The 24042-nt window shown below is 36.0% G+C and overlaps 1 protein-coding gene across 5 annotated transcripts in view; it reads right to left on the bottom strand.

Annotated features, from left to right (window-relative positions):
* The window catches only part of TTC28 (tetratricopeptide repeat domain 28), a 718240-nt gene that overhangs the window by 294732 nt on the left and 399466 nt on the right, over positions 1-24042 (bottom strand). For all 5 annotated transcript variants that reach the window (XM_015149977.3, XM_077950259.1, XM_077950260.1 and 2 more), the window contains one exon: positions 22898-23028. In XM_015149977.3, the coding sequence (XP_015005463.2) occupies positions 22898-23028 (131 nt within the window). The remainder of the gene's footprint in view (positions 1-22897; positions 23029-24042) is intronic.

Genomic DNA, 24042 nt, shown 5'->3' with positions numbered 1-24042 from the left:
CTTTACAGAAACGTGAACCCAAGTGTTTGAGCCACTACTACCCTCAAGACACTATTTTATAAGTAGCATACACCTAATGGAGGAGAAGACACATAGAAAGTAACTGCAATAAATCAAGTTATTGGCATTCTCACGGTACTAGAAAGATAAAAGCTAAAGTTCAGAGTCTATCAAGGTGGTGGGATTATTTAAGTACCTCAGATTTAAAGCTGGGACTATTAAAGGACTAAAGCCTAAGAATAAAGTTGAATCAGAAACTGTTTTAACTGAAACCCAGCTTTGAAATATCTCATTCTTGACTGGATTAAGATTATCTACTCCTACTCTAAATGCCTGCCAGATATTAAAGGAAATGTTATCTAGAGGAAGATAATGCCATTGAGATTCTCTTCATATTTTATATACAATGGTGAACATTCAACAAGAAACTGAACCATGCACAACAATAATAGGACCAACAGAAGAAATAGAAAATATAAATGAACCCACAAATTATTAGACATAGAATTTAAAATAACTTATTAATATATTCAAGGAAAAATGATAAGCTAGAGAATTTCATAAGAGAACTGGATTCTATTTAAAAAAGAAATTGAAATTCCAAAAAAATGACTAAAATTAACAATGTGATATACAGGCTTCATAGCAAGTTGGACATAGCTAAAGAGAGATCTGTGATCTAGAATACAGGATAGTAAAAAAAAAAAAAAATCTAAGCTGAAAGACAGATAAAAAGGATGAAAAATCCAGTACAAAGTATAATGGACATACGGAACATGGTACAAAGGTATAATATATGCAGTAGAAGAATAGACAGACACGAAGAAATGGAGCAGAAGCAGTATTTGAAGAGATAATAGCCAAGAATGTTCCAATACTAATGAAAAGCATAAAGCCACAAATCCAAGAAGCTCAGTGAATCTCACACAGAATACAGAGTAAACCACATCTACACTATTTTACAGTAAAAGTGTGGAAAATCAGGAAAAATAAAAAGCAAGAAGAGAGGGAAAAAGATACTATCTTCAATAACAACATTAAGACAGTTTTCAATAGAAAAAAGCGGAAACAACCCAAATGAATACATAAATAGTATGTACATTCATTTAACAGAACACTATATAGAAATGAGAATATGTGAATTACTGGTATAGCCCTCAACAATAATAAATTTAACAAACATAACAATGAGCAAAAGAAATGAGGTACAGAAGAGGATATACTAAATGAATCTATTTGTATACAGTTCAAAAATAGGAAATAATAGCCTATGCTGTTGTAAGTCAGAATAATGGTTATCCTTTGGGTGTGATTAATATTGGAAGGAGGCAAGAAACGCTAATGAGTTACTGGTAACTCCAGTTTCTGATATGCATAGAGGATAAAAGCACATATTTACTTTGTGAAAATTCATTTAAAAATTATTTGTGTACCTTTCCATATATAATACCTCAATAAAAGTTTATTTAGACACATACACACATCAATGAGTAACAGCAGTCTTTAAATTGCAAATTCATTTTACAAATGATTCATACACAACTTCTTTCCTTCTTTCTATTCACTGCTTAATGTATCTTCCAACATCTCCTTCTTTGGGTTCAAAAGGGTGAGATGGTCTCAGAAATAGGAGCTTATTTTTTAGTACATTTATAGATTATTAAGTAAATAAGATACTAAGAACCAGGCTGGGAACTTGGTTCTCATTTAAGACATTTCTGTGGTGAACCAATTTAAAGACAAGCAAAACAAAAAGAATCTAAGACAAGAGAGCAAGATTGTTTATTAAGAGTGATCAAAACACAAGTATGGACTGCCGGATTGCAGAAAAGATGCTATTAAGAATGCATTAGGCTGGGCCTGGTGGCTCACACCTGTAATCCTAGCACTTTGGGGGGCCGAGGCGGGTGGGTCACTTGAGGTCAGGAGTTTCAGACCAGCCTTGCCAACGTGGAGAAACCCCATCTCTACTAAAAATACAAAAATTAGCCAGATGTGGTAGGGCATGCCTGTAATCCCAGCTACTCAAGAGGCTGAGGCATAAGAATCACTTGAACCCAGGAGGCAGAGGTTGCAGTGAGCTGAGATCGCACCACTGCACTCCAGCCTGGGCAACAGAATGAGACTGTCTTAAAAAAGAGAGAGAGAGAGAGAGAGAGAGAGAGAGAGAGAGAGAGAGAGAGAGAGGGAGAGAGATTAGGAATTTGATAGACTAGATCAAGAAAATAAATGTAAATACAATATCTTGAACCCCACAGCAAGGAGCCTGTTTGTGATAGATTAAACATTTAGCAATCACTGGAAGAACCAGAAGAACTTTAAAATAGGAAAGACTATTCAGTATGCATTACGAAAGTTCTTTAAGAAATTCTACACTTCTAAAACAATGCAAGAAAATCCATCAGTCTGGTAAAAGCTTTGGCAAAGATTTTTCCAACTTCATGTATGTTTCACCTGAAATAAGGGGATAAGGCCCTTAAATTTCCATCACTACCATGAGTTTGCTTCAAACATTAAGACCATTACATAGTTTGTGATATAGCCTGTTAATAAAACAACTTTAATAATTTGGTAGTTGTTTTTCTTATAGGATCTCATATGCAGTGAAGGTGGCTTTAAAACAAATTGGACAATGTTAGGAACCAGGTTAGTCCAGGTTTTACAGTATTGTATATTTTTTCCATTCCAATAATTCTGCAGACTCTGCTCAGCCTTCAGAAAGACAGTTGCTGATACAAATATGCATGTCTGAACTTACAGTTGTTTTACTTGAAAGTGCCCTTTTCCTCATCTCTTTTATGAAAGAAGATACTCCAGCTGCTTTTTTGGAGAGAGTAAAGGTATTCAGCAATACAGTAAAGCAATCTTTTTTTTTTAAACTCACAGTGGGAGGAAGAAAAGGGGAGAAAGTTAAAAAAAAAAAATAAGAAGCGTTTTTCTAACTTTGCTGCCTACCCCTACACTCCATTCTGATGCTGAAATGGTGAGAAGATTGTCAGTCAATGGGAGTGTGGGGTGGGAGCTGGTAAGTTTTATTTCCAAAGGGTGGCTAGGTGATCCTGACCTCCTAGTTGAAACAGCATTGGACTAAAACTGATCTACAGAAAGTGACAGGCTTTAGAGGACAGTTTTATAGATGGCTAAGAGATGAACTAAATAAGGACTGTCACCAGTAATTTTTTTTTCTTTTTTTTTAGAGAGGGCCTCACTGTCGCCCAGGCTGGAGTGCAGTGGCTTGATCTTGGCTCACTGTAGCCTTGAACTCCAGGACTCCAGTGATCCTCCCACCTCAGCCTCCCAAGTAGCTGGGATCACAGGCATGCACCACATCGCCTGGCTAATTTTGTGTATTTTTTGTAGACATAGGGTTTCGTCATGTTGCCCAGGCTGCTCTCGAACTCCTGAACTGAAGTAATCTGCCTGCCTCAGCCTCCCAAAGTTCTAGGATTACAGGCACGAGCCACAGCGCCTGGGCCACTATTTTTATTATAGGAACCCTTCTAATTATTGACACCCAAATCTTGGTTAGCATAAACCACTGGGACCATGAGATCATGACTAAAGTGATAGGATAAAATTGTATATCAAAGGAAAAAAAAGTACCTGGCTGATTTGGATTCAGGAGAAAGATGGATCTGAATTAGTAACAAGATTTGATTAGATAGATGGGTAGAGTTATGCTACTGCCAAGTATATACAGTAACTATTAATAGAACTTCTCTAATGGCTTTCTTGGTTAGAGGAAGAGATTAGGGATAATAGCCGTGGCAGCTAAAACTTACTGTCTACATGCTTTATGCTAAACACTGTGCTAAATACTTTATTGCAGATTACCCTTGTTTTATGGATTAGGAGACTCAGACTTAAAGAAGTTTAATAATTTACCTAAGACCACAAAACTAGATAAGTGTCAGACTGAGGACTCAGCCAAAGTCTATTCGATCTTAACAACATTCTGCTTATAAATTCTGATCAACATAGTTAACTCCTTATGTCTAATATTTCTAGAGAATTTATGAATACTTATTAAAATACTTAATACTTAAATTATATTAGTATTTTATTCATCCTGTAATCATTTTTAGCTTCTTGATTTGCCTAGGCAAACCTCCTAAAAAATAGTTAAAAGGTAAAATTTAGACTCAATCAATTACCACAAATTCTAACTAAAATCAGTAAAATTAATTAATTAGTGAAGTCTTATCAGAGACTAAATAATAAAAAAAAAATTTAGAACGTTCTTGCCACTCTCAATCTCTATCTTCCAGGAAAGGCTGAAAGACATGTTCTAACACACCTCCAAAAAGCAATGGACACCTGGTTAGCGAGCCTGCAGAAGAATATGTATTATGAAATAAAAGCAATAAGCAATTCAATGGTGATTTCTTTGCAATGTGATTTCCTTGTGGAAAAGGAGAACTTTGGGATTCATATATGTTGCATGGTAATTACAGAAAAGTACCTTTATTCAGGGAGAATAAAAGATGCTGATTACTGCTTAGAAAACAGACTGTTTTTAGTGAGCTAAAACTGAAATAAGAAAGGATTCCTAATTTGGATCATTGGTATCAGTGAATGGGAAGAGCATTGTTCTACAACCTATTTTAATCAGATTTTAATTATTCTAAGCCACAATGACAAAAATTAAACAAACCTCAGTGATGGTTTTACAAAATTAAAAAGGACTATAGGAAATTATCATTTCTGTTGTTTTTGTTTTAGAAATTATCTTTTTAAAAACTGGACACAGGGTAGATTTTGTTTCAGCAAGGATAACTGCTTTGTATCAATTATATTACAAGTAGGTAGCAGAACATATGTCACGTTATTTTAGAAAACCATAAGTTAACACTTATTATTAGCTGCATAACGTTATGAAAACATCATCCATCCTCTTTAAACTTTAGTTTTCTCATCTACAAAACAGAAAAATTACCATTAATTTGCTTCAGTTTCCCCAATCTGTCCCTGAGGATCCCAACGTTAAAAATCAAGTAAGTGCAAGCTTACCCAGCAGCTGTTCTGTTGGGGCAGCCTGCCACCCATTATACCAGAATGACAGCATCTTAGCCGCAAAAATCACATTCTTAGCCTTACAGATTGTCATTAGTATCTTTAGGAATAATACCACTCAAACTCCTCTCAGTCCCTGAATGATACTGCAGTCTCTGATATGTCAGGTTATATCTGTTTCTGAGTCTTTTAATTTTGATTCTTTATGCTTAACTCTCTTAGCTATTGGTTCAATCTACAGTCCCTAATATGGGTGTAGCACATGCATTATCAAGCAGAAGGCTTTTGGTATATCTCAGGAAGCCTGTTTCTCTATTTTTATTTTTATTTTATTTTATTTTATTATTTATTTATTTTTTAGGAAGCCTGTTTCTCTGGGAAACTACTGAATTATATCAAACTACATAAAAGTCCATTCCTGAAATCCAAATACCTGCTCTGGGTTTTTGTGGGAATAACATGAAATAATGTATACAAAAATAAGAAATCTATTTGTAAATGGTAAATATTAATCACATGCAAACAACAATCCATTATCAATGGTAATCATTATTTTAAATGACTAGGATCCAGTTAACATTCCATAAATTGTATCATTATGGGTAAAATACTTAATAAATTTAGGATCTTTAGAAGTCCTACAATTATAACAAAAGGGAATTACTTTTAGGTATAACAAATTGAAGCAAGTCACTTGATGATGGTCAAATCATATCATTCCTATGGGCTTCCTATTTCTCAGGATAAAATGAGAGGGTTAGCCTTGGTGATTTCTATTAAATTGCATAAAGTACTTTCTCCATGGGACCTATATCTCATTCTCTGCCTCAGCTTAGCACTGTCTTGCAGGAGAGAGGTGGCTCCCCACAGCAGTTGCTGTAAGAAAAGGCTCTGGCCATACAAATCAAAAAGGACTGCCACCATTGCTAAAGCAAAGAAAGACAATGAGTCTACCACCTCCTCCGTCCACTCATACCGCCCAAACTGCACTTCTAGGATAATGTGCACTTCATCGATTTGGGACATCTAATTGAACCGGGTTTCAGCCATATATGAATATTTTGTTTGTTCTAGGATATGCGGGGTTTGTACAGCCAGGAAAGAGATGGGAAATGTGAAGTGGTTTTGTTTTCGTGGCATAGGGAGGCAGAGTCAGGGCTACCCAGTGAAATATATTCCACATGGGTCAGCTCTCACCAAGAATTTGAATCACTAGAATTATTGCTCATCATTCTTTCACTACCAAGACTTCTATTTTTTATTTTTTCTAAATTTTTATTGTGAAAATTTACAAAGATACAGTCAAAAGAACTGTACAGTGAATAACAAAATCCACAGTAAGATTCTACAACTCCTAACATTTTGCTAAATGTGCTTTATAACATATCTATACATCTTTTCATCAATCTGTTTTTTGATACAATTTAAAGTAAGTTTCAGACATTAGTATACTTTACCCCTAAATACTTCAGCATGTATATCACTATTTATATTTTCAGATAAAATTTATATATAATAAAATGCACAAATTTTTAATATACCATTTGATGAAGTTTTGTTTGTTTTTTAGACAGAGTCTTGCTCTGTCACCCAGGCTGGAGTGCAATGGTGCAATCTCGGCTCACTGCAACCTCCACTTCCTGAGTTCAAGCAATTCTCCTGCCGCAGCCTCCTGAGTTGCTGGGATTACAGGCATGTGCCACCATGCCTGGCTAATTTTTTGTATTTTTAGTAGAGACGGGGGTTTCACCATGTTGTCCAGGCTGGTCTCGAACTCCTGACCTCGGGACCCACCAGCCTGGGCCTCCCAAAGTGCTGGAATTACAGGCATGAGCCACCACACCCAGCTCATTTGATGAGTTTTGACACACACATACACCTAGGTAACCCAAACACATATTAAGAGATGAAACATTCCCATCGCCATATAAAGTACCCTTACATCCCTTACTAGTCAATCCTGTCCTCACCTCCGCTTCCAAAGACAACCACTGATCTGTTTTCACTACAGATTAGTTTTGCCTGTTCTAGAATTTATTAATAGAATTATAAAGTATGTCATCTTTTGGTGTCTGATTTCTTTCACACCGTCTAATGTTTTTGAGATTTATTCCTGTTGCTACATATATTTTAAAATATACCGTTTTTACATCCGTTCTTCCATTGAGAAACACTTGGGCTATTTTCAGATTTTGCTATTATGAGTAAAACTGCCATAAACATTCTTATACAAGCCATTTTGTGGACATATGTTTTCAATTCTCTGGGGTAAATATCTAGCAGCAGACTTGCTGGCCAAAGGGTTAATGTATGTTTAGATTTTAAAGAAACTGCAAGACTTTTTCCAACATGGTTGTACCATTTCATGCTCCCAACAATAACATATAAGAATTAAATATAATACATCGATGTATGCTATAAATCCTACAATTCAACGGTATACTTTTTGCTTTAATTAGCCATATGCATTTTAAAGAAATTAAAAAAGAAAAAAAGTTAAAAAAAAAAAGTTTTGTTTTTTATTGAGATGGAATTTTGCTCTTGTTGCTCTTGGCTCACTGCAACCTCTGCCTTCTGGGTTCAAGCGATTCTCCTGCCTCAGCCTCCCAAGTAGCTGGGGTTACAGGTATGCACCACCATGCCCAACTAATTTTGTATTTTTAGTGGAGAGGGGGTTTCACCATGTTGGTCAGGCTGGTCTCGAACTCCTGACCTCATGTGATTCACCCACCTCGGCCTCCCAGAGTGCTGGGATTATAGGCAAGAGCCACTGCGCCCTGCCAAAAAATCTTTTGTATTTACCAACATATTTATTATTATCTCTGAAGTTTTTCCTTTTATTTCCCTGTAGGTCTGGGTTTCCATTCGATGTCATTTTCCTTCAGAACGAAAAATCCTTTAGTATTTCTTATAGTGCAGGTCTGTTGATAATTTTCTTGGTTTTCCCTTATTTTTAAATGTTTTTATTTTGCCTTCACTCTTGAAAATTACTTCTGCTGATTATTGAATTCTGGGGTTGACAGAATTTTTTTCTTTCAGCACTTGGAAGATTTTCTCCTACCGTCTTTTGGTCTCCATTATTTCTGATAAGAAATCGGCCATCATCTGTATTATTGCTCCCCCTCTATCTAATGTGTCATTTTTCTCTGGTTGCTTTCAAGGTTTTCTAATTGGTTTATAGTAAATATACAGCATTTAGGTGTTGTTCTCTTTGTATTTATGCTGTTTGAGATTAGCTAAGGTGTTAGAATCTGTAAATTTATTTTTTACTAAATTTGGGGAAAATTTTAGCCACTATTTCTACTAATACTATCTTTTGCATCATTATCTCTGTTTATCTTTTTGTAACATGTGTATAATTATACATATGTAAGACCATTTGATATCGTCCCACAAGGCACTGAGGCTCTTTTTATTCTTTTTAAACTATTTTCTCTCTGATTTTCAGATTGGATACTTTCCATTGATCTGTCTTCAAGTTCATGTCTCTTTCTCTGTCATCTCTAATGTTTTATTAAGCCCATCAATGACTATTTGATTTTAGATATTATATTTTTCCATTTCATTTTCTTATAGTTTCTATTTCTCTGTTGAGATTTCCTATCCACTCATTATATGCATATTTTACTTTACATATTTGGACATAGTTACAGTAACTTTTAAAACTCTTTTCTATTAATTTCAACATCTGGGTCATCTTGGGGCTGGTTGGTTTCACTGAATGCCTTTTTTCTTTAGTATGAGTTATATTTTCCTGTTTCTTCATATGTCTAATAACTTTGGACTATATCCTGGACATTGTGAATGATACACTGTATACACTTGAAATTTTGTTATATTATTCTATACAATATCAACTTTTCTGTTTTAGCAGTTAACCCTGATGAACTCAAACACCAAACTGTTACTACTGAAGTGGGCAGCAAGTGAAATCTCTATTCAGTCCTTCCAGCCTTGGAAGAGTTGCTTGGAATCTGTCCTCACATGCTTAGGAGCTACCTAGAGATCTGATCAGAGTTTATACATAGAATTTGGGGCTCCCCTACATGGCTCTCCCCTTTACAGGATTTCCCACGTCACTTTCTGGTTGTTTTTGTGGCCCATACTCTGCCCTCTGATTCCTCAATCAATAAGGCTACAAGTTTCTATATAATTTTAGTAGCACTGCGAGGACTGGGGCCTACACTCTTACAAAAACAAACAAACAAAAAATATAAAACCAGGGAATTCACTCAGTGATATTCTCTTTTTCCAAGTGTTAATTCTCTTCCAGCTTCTGCCTGTTTGGTTATTCTCTAGTACCCTCATATAGCTGTTTGTTTTATATTTTGCCCACAGTTTATAATTGTTATGTGGCCGTGCTAATATAAGTGACTTTGCCAGAAGCAGAATCTTCTTTCCTTTGTGTAGCTACAGGGGATAAAAATGATCCTAATATAAATAGCATAAACTATATAAAAATGAAAGTACTCTATGATTCACATTGCTGCACTTTTTGTCTTCTGATCAAAGAGTCAATGTACAAGAGACTATGGAAGCACTATCCAACAGAACTTTCTAAGATGACAAAAAAATTTTTCTGTGCTATCGAATATGGCCGCTACTAGCCACATTAGTCTATTTTTGCACTTAAAATGTGATTATTGTGATTGGGAAACCAAATTTTTTACTTTATTTAATTTAATATAACCACCTGTGGCTAACAGCTACTACGTTGGGCAATCCAGCTCTAACAATCGTGTAATCTGGTCTTCCTGTTTTACAGGTAATGAACCAGCAGCCCAAAGAGCTTCCACAAGAGGCCTGTCCATGACAGAAGGCCTCTAGTGGCAAAACCAGGTTTTGAATTTAGATCTCCTAATTCTTAATCTCAAGTTGCTTCTACTCTACATATGAAGAGACTACAAAACATTATGACTGACAGAGGAGAATGAAAAATATAATAGATGGAGTGATGATAAAGTAGAACTTCGAAAATTACAGTTGGAAAAGATGAAACAGCTGAGGACAGAATGATTTGCAAACATATCATACATTACACATACATATACATATATTCCCCAGATGTACAATTTCTTTTGAGGTGGTAATTATTTTATCAGCAGAAGAAAAAGAGCTTTTTATAACTCATTACAGGCCCAAAAAGTCAGTCTCAGCCTATTTATAATACAAAGTACAAAGAACACCATCAAGAAATTGATGTCCTGTCTCCATTCTTCACAAGCATCTACTTTCCAAGTCCTACAGTCTTCAGTGATTTGAGAGTTACTGTTTAGCAATCCTATTTGTTTCTCAAAAGCCTGTAAGATACACACCCCAGAAAAGTTGCCAAGCCTTCCCCTCATGAACTCAATACTCCCTATGAGGATTTGTTTCTCTGCTAAAATGGAATGCTTTTTACCTTTTAACCCACTCTCCTGTACTATTAGAAGTAAAATAATTACCTCAACTACATTCTTTCTCTCTTACACACACACACACACACACACACACACACACGCCACAAGCCTTTGTATGGATTTCATATTAGCATTATTGCAAATTATATAATAAAGCACATAGTATAGAAAATGTCTGCAAAAAGGTCCAAGAAAAATAGCATTGTTTTCAGAGAAAGTGCTGTGGTCAGGATGATGTCATCAAAAATCATCTAATTAATTTCCTGTAGCTACATCCTAAAGGAAATCCAGAAGGCTCAATTTTCTCACAAAGTAGTCTTTTCTTTTGGTCAGTAACTGTTCATGCAAACCCACAGGTGTCAAATTGATAATGATTATGATTCACCTTCATTCTTCACTATCACAAAAAAATGAAATTTCATTTTAAAAGATTTTTCATGTGAAATGCATCATCAGAATATAAAAAGTATCCTTTCTTTTAGAGATAGGGTTTCACCATGTTGCTCAGACTGGCCTTGAACTCCTGGCTCAAACAATTCTCTCACCTTAGTCTCCCAAGTAGTTGAGACTATAGGCGCATGCCACTACATCTCGTTGGAAGTATCCTTGTTGAATGTGAATTTTAGATTTTAGTTACTAGGAGCAAAGTAACTGCAGAAATGACCAGATGATTAAACTGAGTTGGTATTTACTACTCAACTTTATACAACAACTTCTCCAGCTCTGAGTAAAATAAAGATTATCACTCATAAGAACCAAGGAGAGGAGAGCACTTTTTACCTACTACCACCCTCAATGTTCTTCCTGCAGACCAACAGGCATTTATCATGACTGGCCTGGAATACCATAGGAAGTTTGCCAGGAGATGTGAGTTTCAAGGGCAAGAATGATGGCTTATTCATCTTTATATCCAAAGGCATTACAGCACCTGGTACATAGTAAGCACAAACATGTTGAATGGATAAATGGATGAGATTATTAAAATAAATAAACTGTGCCCCTTTTCAACCAGAAGCTCCCAATTCTACAGTGGGGAGAAGAACACCATTACAAACAAATATATGGGAAGTACTGTAACTAAGGGATCACCAAGGGCCACAGTTTCTCAATCAATTTGAAAAAACAAACTAACAGATTGATATCAAGTGCTAAGGTGTTTACAGCAGCCTTTCTGGTGAGCAATTTGGGTAAATCTTTTAATTTAAAATATGTACTAGATATGACACCAAAAGCATAGATAACAAATTAAAAATAAGCAAATGAGACTACATCACACAAAAAGCTTCTGTGGCCAGGCATGGTGGCTCACGCCTGTAATCCCAGCACTTTGGGAGGCCAAGGCGGGCGGATCACGAGGTCAGGAGATCGAGACCATCCTGCTAACATGGTGAAACTTCGTCTCTACCAAAAAAAAATACAAAAAAAATTAGCTGGGCATGGTGGCGGACGCCTGTAGTCCCAGCTACTCGGGAGGCTGAGGCAGGAGAATGGCGTGAACCTGGGAGGTGGAGCTTGCAGTGAGCCGAGATCATGCCACTGCACTCCAGCCTAGGCAACAGAGTGAGCATCTCAAAAAAAAAAAGAAAGAAAAGAAAAGAAAATAGACATTCCTCAAAAAATTTAAGAAGAGCTACATTATGATCCAGCAATTCCACTTCTGAGTATATATCCAAAGCAAATGAAATCAATGTCGAAGACATGTCTGAACTCCATTCACTGAAGCATTATTCATAATAGCCAAGATATGGAAACAACCTAAGTGTCTGTCAGATGTATAGATTCAGAAAACATTTTGTGTGCGTGTGTGTGTGTGTACAGACCAACATACATATACACACATACATACAAAAAATATATGTACAATGAAATATTATTCAGTCATAAAAGAAAGAAATCCTGCCATTTGTGAGACAGTAGAGATGACTCTGAAGTACATTACGCTAAGTGACATAAGCCAGAAGGACATATACTATATGATTTTACTTACACGAAATTCCACTTATACGTGGAACTTTTAAAAAGTCAAACTCATAGAAGCAGATAGTAGAACAGAGGTTGCCAGGGCTTGGGGTGAGGGAAATGGGGAGATGTTGGTCAAACAGTACAAACCTTCAGTTATAAGATAAATAAGTTCTGGGGACTGTAACACACAGTATGGTGACTATAGTTAATAATACTCTATTGTTTACTTAAAATTTGCTAAAATAATAGATCTTAAGTGTCCTCACCACCCCAACACATATAAATTATAACTAAGTACGACACTTAATTGTTAATCAATTTGATTATGGTCATTTCACAATGTATACATATATAAAACAATCACATTGTACACCTTGAATACATACAATTTGTATTGCGTAATTATACTTCAATAAGGCTGAATAAAATTTTTTAAATAATATAATGTACAAGACACCTGTTGACCCAGGAATCCCACTTCTCAGATGCTATTCTAGTTCTAAATGTATACAAAGAGACTTATATATGGTCTTTTTCACTGCAACCACGTTTGTAATGGCAAGAAAACAACAACAAGAAAACCAAAACAACTCCCTGAATTTCAACAGTGGACAAATGGTGCACCCATAATACATACTAGTACACAGAAGTTCAAAACAATGTAGTTGATCCATGTGTGCTGACATGAAAAGAGGTTCAAGATTATTAAGTAAAAAAATCATTTGAAGAACAATATCACATTCCCATTTATGAAAAATAAAACAATACATTTTTATACATGTATATTTAAATCCATAGAAGGTGGGCTAGAACCCCACTAATAGAAAAATAATATGTCATAAATATAATTTAAACTTTCCAGTAATCCATGAAAATGTAAAAAGTAAAATTAATTTTAATAACACATTTAAATCCAATATAGCCAAAATATTATCACTATATTAAACAATATAAAAAATTAATAATGAGATACTTTACATTCTTTTTGTTCATTCTAAGCCTTGAATTCCAGAGCATATATTACATTTACAGCACATCTCAATTCAAACTACCCACATTTTAAATGCTCAATAGCTACATGTCGAAGTAGCTACCACAATGAGCAGTATAAATCTAGGAGAATGCACTTCAAACTGGTAACAGTGGTTATTTCTGGAAAAGACAGTTTTTAAATCTTTTACATCAATAACTAACTCATACATTACTTATGGAATGATAAAACTAGAACAATAAAAAAACAAGTAGCATGGGAATACAGATGGCTGAGCAAATAACACTGTTCCCAGGGTTGCTGAATCTCTGGATCAAGGAAGGGAATCAGGGAAAAATAAAATTTAAAAATACCATTTACTATAGTGAGCTAAGCGCACACACACACACACACACACACACACAAACCTAAGGATAAAATTAAGAAACTATATGTAATAGTTCTACACTGAAAAGAATAAAACACTGCTGGAAGAAATTCTGCAAGGCCTAAATAAATGGAAAAATATACCATGTTTATGGAATATAACATTAAAATATATTCATAGATTCAACGCTATCCCAGTCAAAATTCCAGCAGGATGTTTAAGCAGAGGAAAGGAGAACTGACAAGCTAATTCTAAGATACACATATATGTAAAGAACCTGGAATATCTTCAGCAATCTTGAAGTAGAACAAAGCTATAAAAATTACATTATCAAGTATCCAGATTCATTAAAAAGCTACAATAACTAGGCAGTTTACTATTGCCATAAAGATAGACAAAATTATTAACAGAGCAGAGTCTTTATATGTATACATCTTACTTACGACAAAAGTAACATGCAGTACAGTCTCATGAATATAGAGTGCTGGGTCAACTGGATATCCATATGGGAAAAAAACATGAACTTTGATTTCTACCTCAATGCAAACAAGTTAATTCCAAGTGGCAGTAAATCTAAATGCAATGACCTTGGGATACACAAACATTTTCTTAAACAAGACACAAAAGGCTCTAACAAACAAAAGTATTGATAAATCGGACTTAACTAACATTTGATAAGATATTAGGTGGAGAAGATGAGAATTGAGAAAGACAGCTTCAATGTGGTAGAAATGACAACTAAACCTGAAAAAGAAAAATGTTGCTAAGAAGGCAAAGATGAGGTCTTCTATGTAGAGACCAGAAAGAGTAAAGGTACAGAAGGGTAAAAGCAGAAGGTCAGTAGACTTGCATAAACAGATTAAAAGGTGTACAATATTCAGAGCAGTTGAAGAAAAGTAATAAGAAAAGGTTATGAAGGGGTTTGTACTTTATCCTAGAGAGAAAAGGAAGCTGTCAAAGGCTAAATTTAAGCACGCTTTTTCTGATGACGTAATTCATGATCAGAACTAAATTTTAGAAGGATAACTCAAAGAGCTTATAGAAGATGGACTAGATCAAGAAGAAACTAGAATTAGGACAAGGTTAAAACAGGGCTTCATAAATTAGAATAGTTACATGTCCCAGTGTGACAAGAGGTATGCAAAGCTATCTAATAAAATCTACAGCACTTTTTCCAGGAGTATCTTGTTTACTTGAATATTTAGGGAAAAACAACTTCACACTAAAACAAACACTGATATAATGTAGTCATATGCAATATTCATAAGAGTAATTTAAATAACGACAGCAATAACATCAATAATAACAATAGCATCCCTTTTGCATCCTAATTATGTCTAAGGCACTATCCTCATCAAGCGCTTTATGCGAACTCATTTAATTCTCACAACAATAAGCAAAATAGATACGATAAGAATCACTTCCTCCATTAAACTACACATAGTTATTTGCTCACATGCGTGTTTCCATATACCTTTTCCTTTTTACTTTTTAAATTTTGTAATTAAGGTTTAACAATTCTTTACATTGCTGATGATATAACTTGATATAACCACTTTGGAAAACTGGCAAAACTTCCTAAATCTAAACATCATATGTATGAACAAATACCTAATAGAAATAAGTGCTGATGCTCATCAAAAGATATTCACAAAAATTTTACAGCAGCATTTTTATAACAGCTCCAAAATGGAAACAACTCATGAGTCCATCAGTACACTTAAAAGAGTTGTACAGGCCGGGCGCAGTGGTTCACGTCTGTAAGCCTAGCACTTTGGGAGGCCGAAGCAGGTGGATCACGAGGTCAAGAGATCAAGACCACTCTGGCTAACACAGTAAAACCCTGTCTCTACTAAAAAATACAAAAAAAAATTAGCCGGGAGTGGTGGCGGGTGCCTGTAGTCCCAGCTACTTGGGAGCCTGAGGCAGCAGAATGGCGTGAACCCGGAAGGCGGAGCTTGCAGTGAGCCAAGAGAACACTACTGCACTCCAGTCTGGGCAACAGAGCGAGACTCCGTTTAAAAAAAAAAAAAAAAAAAAAGTTATATAATTTTTAGGTCACATGGTAATAAGTGGCAGAGCCAAAACTCAAGCCCAACTTCGTTGAATATCTAATTTCACACTCTCAACCACTATCCTATATTGGAAAGAAATTATCTACTCATGGCAGCAGCTTCAGACTTTGCTCATAGACCCAAATAGTACACATCCTTTCTCCTCCACTTGCATAAGAATATCTATTAAAAGGTGTGGAAAGTTCTGAGAGGAGGGTACTGCAACAGTCTAGGTAAAAGAGATGGGAGGAGACAGGAAAGAGATTTTTAATACAGAAAGAAGAGAATCAAGTAACCAACCAAACATGAGAGTGAGGGGAGGAGGTGGTTTGGGCAACAGGACAATGGTGAATGCAGAAATAGGCACAAATTGAGGGCTCAATCAACAGAGTTGAAGGTACGTATCCAGGAGGCAGATGAGAGTATGAAGCTCAAGAGACAAATCAGACTGATAAAAAATACTTTGGAGTTACCAGCATATTTGTATATCAGATTTCCTGAATAGAGAACACTATCTCCAATACTATGTAATTTATGTACCCTTCTGACAATTAATATTAACTCACAGGAGGGCCTCTGTGGGGTAAGCAAAATTAATTTTGAAACCATTAAAGTAGATAGAAGGTTAGCCAGAATAAAAAAATCTTGTGGAGAAGACACCACCTCCCCTATTAAGCATTTGAGAGCAACAGTAGAAAAGAAAACCTATTAAGCTGCATTGGTGTGCCTGTAGTCCCAGTCACTCAGGGACTGAGGCCTGACGCCAGGAGTTTAAGGCCACAGTGTACTATGCTCACACTTGTGAATAGCCACTGCACTACAGCCTGAGCAATGTAGCAAGAACTCTGACTTTAAAAAACAATAAAATTAAAATAAATTTTTTTTTGGCCAGGCACAGTGGCTCATGCCCGTAATCCCAACACTTTGGGAGGCCGAGGCAGGTGGATCACCTGAGGTCAGGAGAGTGAGACCAGCCTGGCCAACATGGTGAAACCCTGTCTCTACTAAAAATAAAAATTAGCTGGGCATGGTGGTGCGCACCTGTAATTCCAGCTATTTGGGAGGCTGAGGCAGGAGAATCGCTTGAACCTGGGAGACAGAGGTTGCAGTGAGCCGAGATGGCGCCATTGCACTCCAGCCTGGACGACAGAGCGAGACCCCATCTCAAAAAAAAAAAAATTTTTTTTTAAAGAAAACCTACTGCTTTTCAAAGGTAGGTAGACAAACTACTTTCAGGCTGCTATCTAGCTACTTTGGAAAATCCTAAAACTTATTATAGCCAAAGATGCAAGAGGCAGAAAGATGCAGTTTCGTATCCTTCCCACTCATAGCATTTACAGTATTAATTTTTGCTTCAAAAGGCAGTGTACTGTATTTCACTTCACTATCAAAATGATGCAAAAGGGCAAATAAGGTATAATTTAGGGTCACAGGTACAATGTAAGAATAGGATAATCATAAAATCTGTATTACCTGAACTTTTTGTATTGAAGATGGTATGACTGCTGTTTGGGAGTGTTCTCAAAGTTCTAATTAGCACAATCATTAAGAGGAAAAAATCAGGAGTGTAACATAAGAACATAAATGTACAAAATTATCATTATCTTCAAATAATTCACATTACAAGAGAATCAACAAAAAATTATGCACTAATATAAGATAATTTTCATATGGCCAGTGACAAAACATGCAAGATAAACACCTTTCCTATATACCATCAATAACTATTTTTTTAAAAAAATCACAATGAGGGCCTGGTGTGGTTACTCATGTCTATAACCCCAGCACTTTGGGAGGCCAAGGTGAGAGAACTGCTTGAGCCGGGACTTCAAGACCAGCCTAGGCAACATAGTGAGACCTTGCTCTACAAAAAATTTTCTCAAATTAGCCAGGCATGGTGGCCTGTTCCTGTAGTCCCAGCTACTTGGGAGGCTGAGGTGGGAGGATCAATTGAGCCCAGGAGGTCAAGGCTGCAGTGAGCCATGATTGTACCACTGCACTCCAGCCTGAGTGACCTTGTCTCAAAAAAAAAAAACACACACACACACAATGAAAAATCTCATTTCCAATAAGATACATGAAGTGTATAGCAAAAAAAAAAACTCCTTAAAAATGTAGATCAGTGAGGGGACATGTAAGAATAAATGGAGAGACAGACCAGGCAACTAAACGGAAGACTGACTATTAAAAAGACATCAATTTATTCATAAGTAATATGAAAATTCCATACAATTCCAATAGACACCCCAATGAATCATTCTCTAAAATCTAACAGAATGATTTTAAAGTTCATTTATGGGGTAAGGGGACAAGAATATCCTAGACATTAAAAAAAAAGAATAAAGGTATAGGACTTCTCTAGCAAATATAATGTATTACAGGGCAATAATAATTAAAACTGTGTGTTATTAGAACACAAAGTGCCTAACAGCTCAGTGGGATGACACAGCAATGCCCAGAATCAGACCAATACAAAATAACCAATACCACTATAGAAGAAAATAGGTTAAGAGTATTATAGTTCTTTATAAAGGAAATAGAAGCATAAAGCTCTTTATAAAAGAAATTTTAAAAAACAGTCAACCCAAATAGTGATCAAAGAAATACAAATTAACACAATAAGATATCACCTTTTTCTTAACCTATTAAATTGACTTTTTGGTTTTAATATTAATGCCCAGTGTTGGCCAGTGAAGGGAAATGAAACCTCTGATACATTGCTGATAGGCCTGAAACAGATGCAGCTTTCCTGGGAGCAATTAGCAATAGGTATAAGAAGCCTTACTATGTTTATTCCAAACCAGCCCACTTCTAATAATTTAACTAAAGGAAATGATAAGAGATGTGTTTAAAGATTTACCTACAAGGATATTTTTCCAGATTTTATAATACCAAAGCTTTTGAAACAACCTAAATATATAACAATAGGAAAATAGATGAAATGAATTATGAGAAAGTCATAAGAATTTCAGTAGAAAATAGAATGAAGAAATGTGTTATAAGTGGAAAACCATAAGTGCAAAAAGTTATAAAACAGCACTCCAAGAGGATTTCCATTTTGGTTTGAATATATATAAACAATCATAATTACATATATGACTAAAAGAGCATACCAAAAATGTTAACAGTATGGTAGGCTTATAATTACTTATTTTTAATCATTATGTAATTGGATAAAACTAATAAATATTAACTTTTTTTCTTGGAGACAGGATCTCTCTCTGTTGCCCGGACTGGAGCACAGTGGTGCGAACTTGGCCCACTGCAACCTTGGCTTCCCAGGCTCAAGCAATCCTCTCACCTCAACCTCCTGAGTTGCTGGGATTACAGGCATGTGTCACCATACTCAACTAATTTTTGTATTTTTTGCAGAGACCAGGTTTCACTATGTTGCCCAAGGTGGTCTCAAACTCCTGGGCTCCAGTAATCTGCCCACCTCGGCCTCCAACTCCTGGGCTCAAGTAATCTGCCCACCTTGGCCTCCCAAAGTGCTGGGATTACAGGCATGAGCCACTGTACCAACACTATATTAACTTTTATAAAAAACAAGATTCTGTGACTATATTGAATAGGATTGTGGTAAATATCTGATCTTTGCTAAAGCCACAAACCCTCTTATCACTCAGCAAAACATGACTGATACGCTAACCAGAGTTTAGGATCACATTTCAAGTTTCACCTGTTTCACAAAGCTTCCTCAAGTTTCTACCAGTCTCTACCCCTCTAGAATTCCAGAATTTCAGCAGTGATTAAGAGGGCATTCATCATTTATTGTTGAAACAATGTTTTAACATTTTCATGTATTAAAGCTTGCCTCAAAAAGAAAGTAAGTCCCTCAAAGGGAGTAACCCCACACCACACTACCCAGACCTTGAACCCTAAGCACAGTATTAGGTGCCTTATGAGAAGACATCACACTTAACTGAATTAAATCTCAGAATGGCCAACTAAAACTCTGAACCTAGATAAAATACATATTGCTAAAATAGTTTCCTTTAGATATTTTGTACATTCCTGTATGTTCTAAACCAATATTAACTCCAGTCTTAATAATTGGTGGCTGGTTTCAGGGATACAGAGATAAAAATTTCCAGTAAAACATGGGCAGGTAAGCAGCAGCAATCAAAAACAACCTTAAAAATTAGAGAAATGCCCTTGTTCACTGCAGCATTATTCACAATAACCAAGATATGGAAACAACCTAAGTATCTATCAAGAAATGAAAGTGTAAAGAAGTTATAGCTCACACACACAGACACATACGTATACTGGAATGTTATTCAGCCTTAAAAAAGAAGGAAATCCTGACATTTGCAACAACATGGATGAACTTGGAGAATATCATGTTAAGTGAAATAGGCCAGACACAGAAAGAAAATTACATGATCTCACTTATATATGGAGTCTAAAGTAGCTGAATTCATACAAGCAGAGCATAGACAGAATGGTGGTTACCAGTGGGGGTTGAGGGAGAGGAATGGGAAGATGTTGGTTAAAGAGTATACAGTTTCAGATATGTAGGATAAATAAGTTCTAGAGCTCTAATGTATACCAGGAAGCTACAGTTAATAAATCATATTGTATACTTAAAATTCACTAAAAGATTAGATCTCAAATGTTCCCCCCCCTCCAACAGAAAGTTAAAAAGAATTACTGAATGCTCACTATGTATCAGATACAGGAAATAAATTTAAGAACAAAAAAACTAAGAAAAATACATTAATTTCTCATGAAAATGAATGGTACTTTATAATTCCTGAGGCAAACACAATAGAAGAAACACAGTGAGAAAAGGGGAAATTCCATAGGTTAGTCAAGGAATCAGATAAATATGGGCTAAACAGGAGGAACAACTCAGGAGGCCTCTGAAATAGTTGAACTATCTATGGCTGACAACCCAAATGGGCCACTGTGAAAAGGGAATGGCCAGAAGAGGTTGATTATTAGGTCTTAATAATCAGAAATTTTGAGGAGAATATTATTAAGCTTAGAAAAGGAATTTGGTAGCTGGACATTCTCTCCTCACACAAGGGAAAAAAGAAATTCTCCTCAGTGGGAATTTTAAATCAGCCCTGCAGTCTATTACTTATACATAAGGAGAATATCCCAACAGACAGGCTTGTGAACTACTACAGTAATGGTTATGCAAACAGCAATTTTGGAAGGGCAGAGGAGTGACTGTGGTAGGTGGCAAATCTAAGATGGCTAGGTTTGGGGAAGGAATGGGTACCAGTATTACCTTAGGGTCCCTTCCATCCTCATAATTCAGTGATTTCTTAATAACATATTGTACAGCAGAGGTTATAAAACATGATATAAATTACACTATTGAGAAGAGGGAAGGCAGAAAAATTTCATTCCTCCTGTTTAACATCTATGATATTACCCATTTAAAAGTCTTTCCACCCTTTGTATTAATTGGGCTAATACATATACCTTGAAGGTTAGGAAAAAAAGAGTATAAATGCAGCCCTTGCCTTCCCCCCACTCCCTGTGACAGAGTCTTGCTCTGTCACCCAGGCTGGAGTGCAGTGGCGCAATCTCGGCTCACTGCAACCTCCACCTCCCAGGTTGAAGCAATTCTCCTGCCTCAGCCTCCCGAGTAGCTGGGATTACAGGCACCCACCACCAAGCCCAGCTAATTTTTGTATTTTAAGTAGAGACAGGGTTTCACCATGTTGGCCAGGCTGGTCTTCAATTCCTGACCTCATGATCCGCCCACCTCAGCCTCACAAAGTGCTGGGATTACAGGTGTGAACCACCATGCCCGGCCAGCTCTTGACATATTTATAGCAATCTATCCCTTCACTAAATGGACCTATCTGGACAACTATGCTGTTTTAGTTCTTAAACCTGGCTCTCACTTCTTAATGCCATTAGTATATCTGTCTCTAGAAGTGTGATCTCTCATTTCACTCCCTGAACATCAAGAAATCAGATCATCTGGCTTATAAGAATTGTTTGTAATGTTAGAGTTAATTGGGCAATAAGAAAAGTGTTCAGGTAACTCTCTAGAGAATAAAATTGCCCAAAATCCGCAGCCCTTTAATAGCCTGTTTTGATGGTTTTCAAAGGCTTTTCTTCCCCAATTCCTTCCTAGTGCGTGACCATGTTCCTGAGACATGAAGTTGCTGGATCATTTAAACAATACAATTAATCTTTATAAGGTCCCATAGTAGAATTCTTAGATGTAAACGTGACTAAACATATTTCTCAACACATAGATTGATTTATAAACTTATTGTTGCCTCTGCTATTAACCTTCTCTTCCCTATTAATAATATTATAATAAAAGCTATCATTTATGGAATTCCTTTGTGGAATGCCATTATGGAAATCCTGGCACCATGCTGGGCACTTTACATATATTATTTGTAATCCTACCACAACTGTGTTTGGAATAAATAGAATAATCATTTCCTGAATAAGAAAACAGAGGAAAAAAAGAAGAGTTGTTATAACTACTCCCAAAATCCCACAGCCAGGAAGTACTGCAGCTGGGATTTAAATCTGGGTCTATCTGACACCAAACCTCACCTTTCCACTCTGCAGACACTCTCTAATTATGTTACATCTACTGAATATTAACTCTTTGAGGATATTATGGTTCATCTCCTTAATAAAGACTACAATGATATTTCTTTACCATTATGATTCAGATATCTCAATCAAACTCAGTATGCTTCTGAGTTGAAAATCCACCAAAGCAACAATGTAAACAGTTTGCGGTAATAATATCTGATCTAAAAAAAAGCAATGTTTGCTTTTTACAATTTAATGAGTATGGCATAATGATATAGCTTTTTTCTAATTTTACATAAACTTATGCACATTTGAAGAAAATAAGAACAATGCATCTGACAAAGCTGTTAGATCGCGAGGTCAAGAATAAAGTCTTATCTATTTCTATATATACAAGGACTATGCTTGGATATACAGAACACTCAATTGTTGATGAAAAACAGAATTAATAAGTCTCAAGTAATACTTTCTTCTGAAAGAAATATGTTAAGATACCTGAAACAGTTTTTTTTTTTTTTTTAACAGAAAATAGAGCTCCACATTTCCAAAAGAAAAAAAAAAGTTTTTGGTCTGCAGATAAACTTCCTACCTCTCGATCTTTGAGTTTCATGGCGAGTACCAACTGATGCCTGTGGTTAGTGAGAGCCTCCCGGTAATTTCCTTTGGAGAAGAATGCAGAGCCCAGATTCCCATGAGCTCGGCATTCTCCTGTCTGGTCACCTGGATTGAATTGAGAAAATAAAAAAAAGAATTTCTTTAAATTAATAATGTTATTTATAATATATAATGGTCATCTTAATTTAAGAGACACAGATTTATTAGCTAAAAAGTATTTGTTTCTTCCACAAGACCCTATGTGGGGAGTTATTGTCCTAGAATTTAAATCTCTGGATAACAATTGCTATTATTGTCATAACATATAACTGCAGACAGGGACTTAGGTGTCTTGGAAACAAAAGGTTAAAGACCTTAACACAAACTAGCTGCTGTTTGAGTCCTCATTGCCTTGCTAATGACCTTTGATTCTAAACAACCATCGGCTTGTTGGTTCAGTCATTTGAATCCAAACCTACAAGAAAATATCTTTACAAGTATGCTGGTGGCAGATTCATCATATCCCTTCTGTTACTCCAATCCTATAAGTCCTTGAATAATCACCATAATGACCATCATAATCATAAGCCATACTTATTTTACAAATGAGAAAACTGGGTCACAGAGAGGTTAAGAAACTTGCCCCAAATCACAAAGCTAGTAAGTGGCAGAGCCAGGATTCTAAACCCAGTAGTCAGGCTCCATAGTTTACATTCTTAACCTCTACACTATACTATCTCCTTCAACAAAATGATGATGCATCCTAATGAAGGAAAAAATTAAAACTACAATGAAAGATTCACCCAACAATGTTATCATTTGACACATTTTGTAAGCCCAAATCTCTGAAGAGGGCAATGAGTATGTTATTCCACATCTCTTGGCCTCTTGGGAGTATTGGCACCTTGTTATATGAGAAAGCTGTAAAGACCTGAACAGTCTAAAACAGAGACTGTTCTAGGGGCACTCACTTTTTTTCTTTACTTTTTTTTTTTTTTTTAAAGAGACAGGGTTTTGCTCTGTTGCCCAGGCTGGAGTGCAGTAGCATTATCATAGCTAAGTGTAACCTTGAATGCCTGGGCTCAAGCAATCCTCCCACCTCAGCCTCTAGAGAAGCTAAGACACAGGTACACCATACCC

The sequence above is a fragment of the Macaca mulatta genome, chromosome 10 (assembly GCF_049350105.2).
Source record: "Macaca mulatta isolate MMU2019108-1 chromosome 10, T2T-MMU8v2.0, whole genome shotgun sequence".
Lineage (NCBI taxonomy): Eukaryota > Metazoa > Chordata > Mammalia > Primates > Cercopithecidae > Macaca > Macaca mulatta.
The sequence above is the reverse complement of the archived record's forward strand: the minus strand, read 5'-3'. Positions and strand labels throughout refer to the sequence as shown.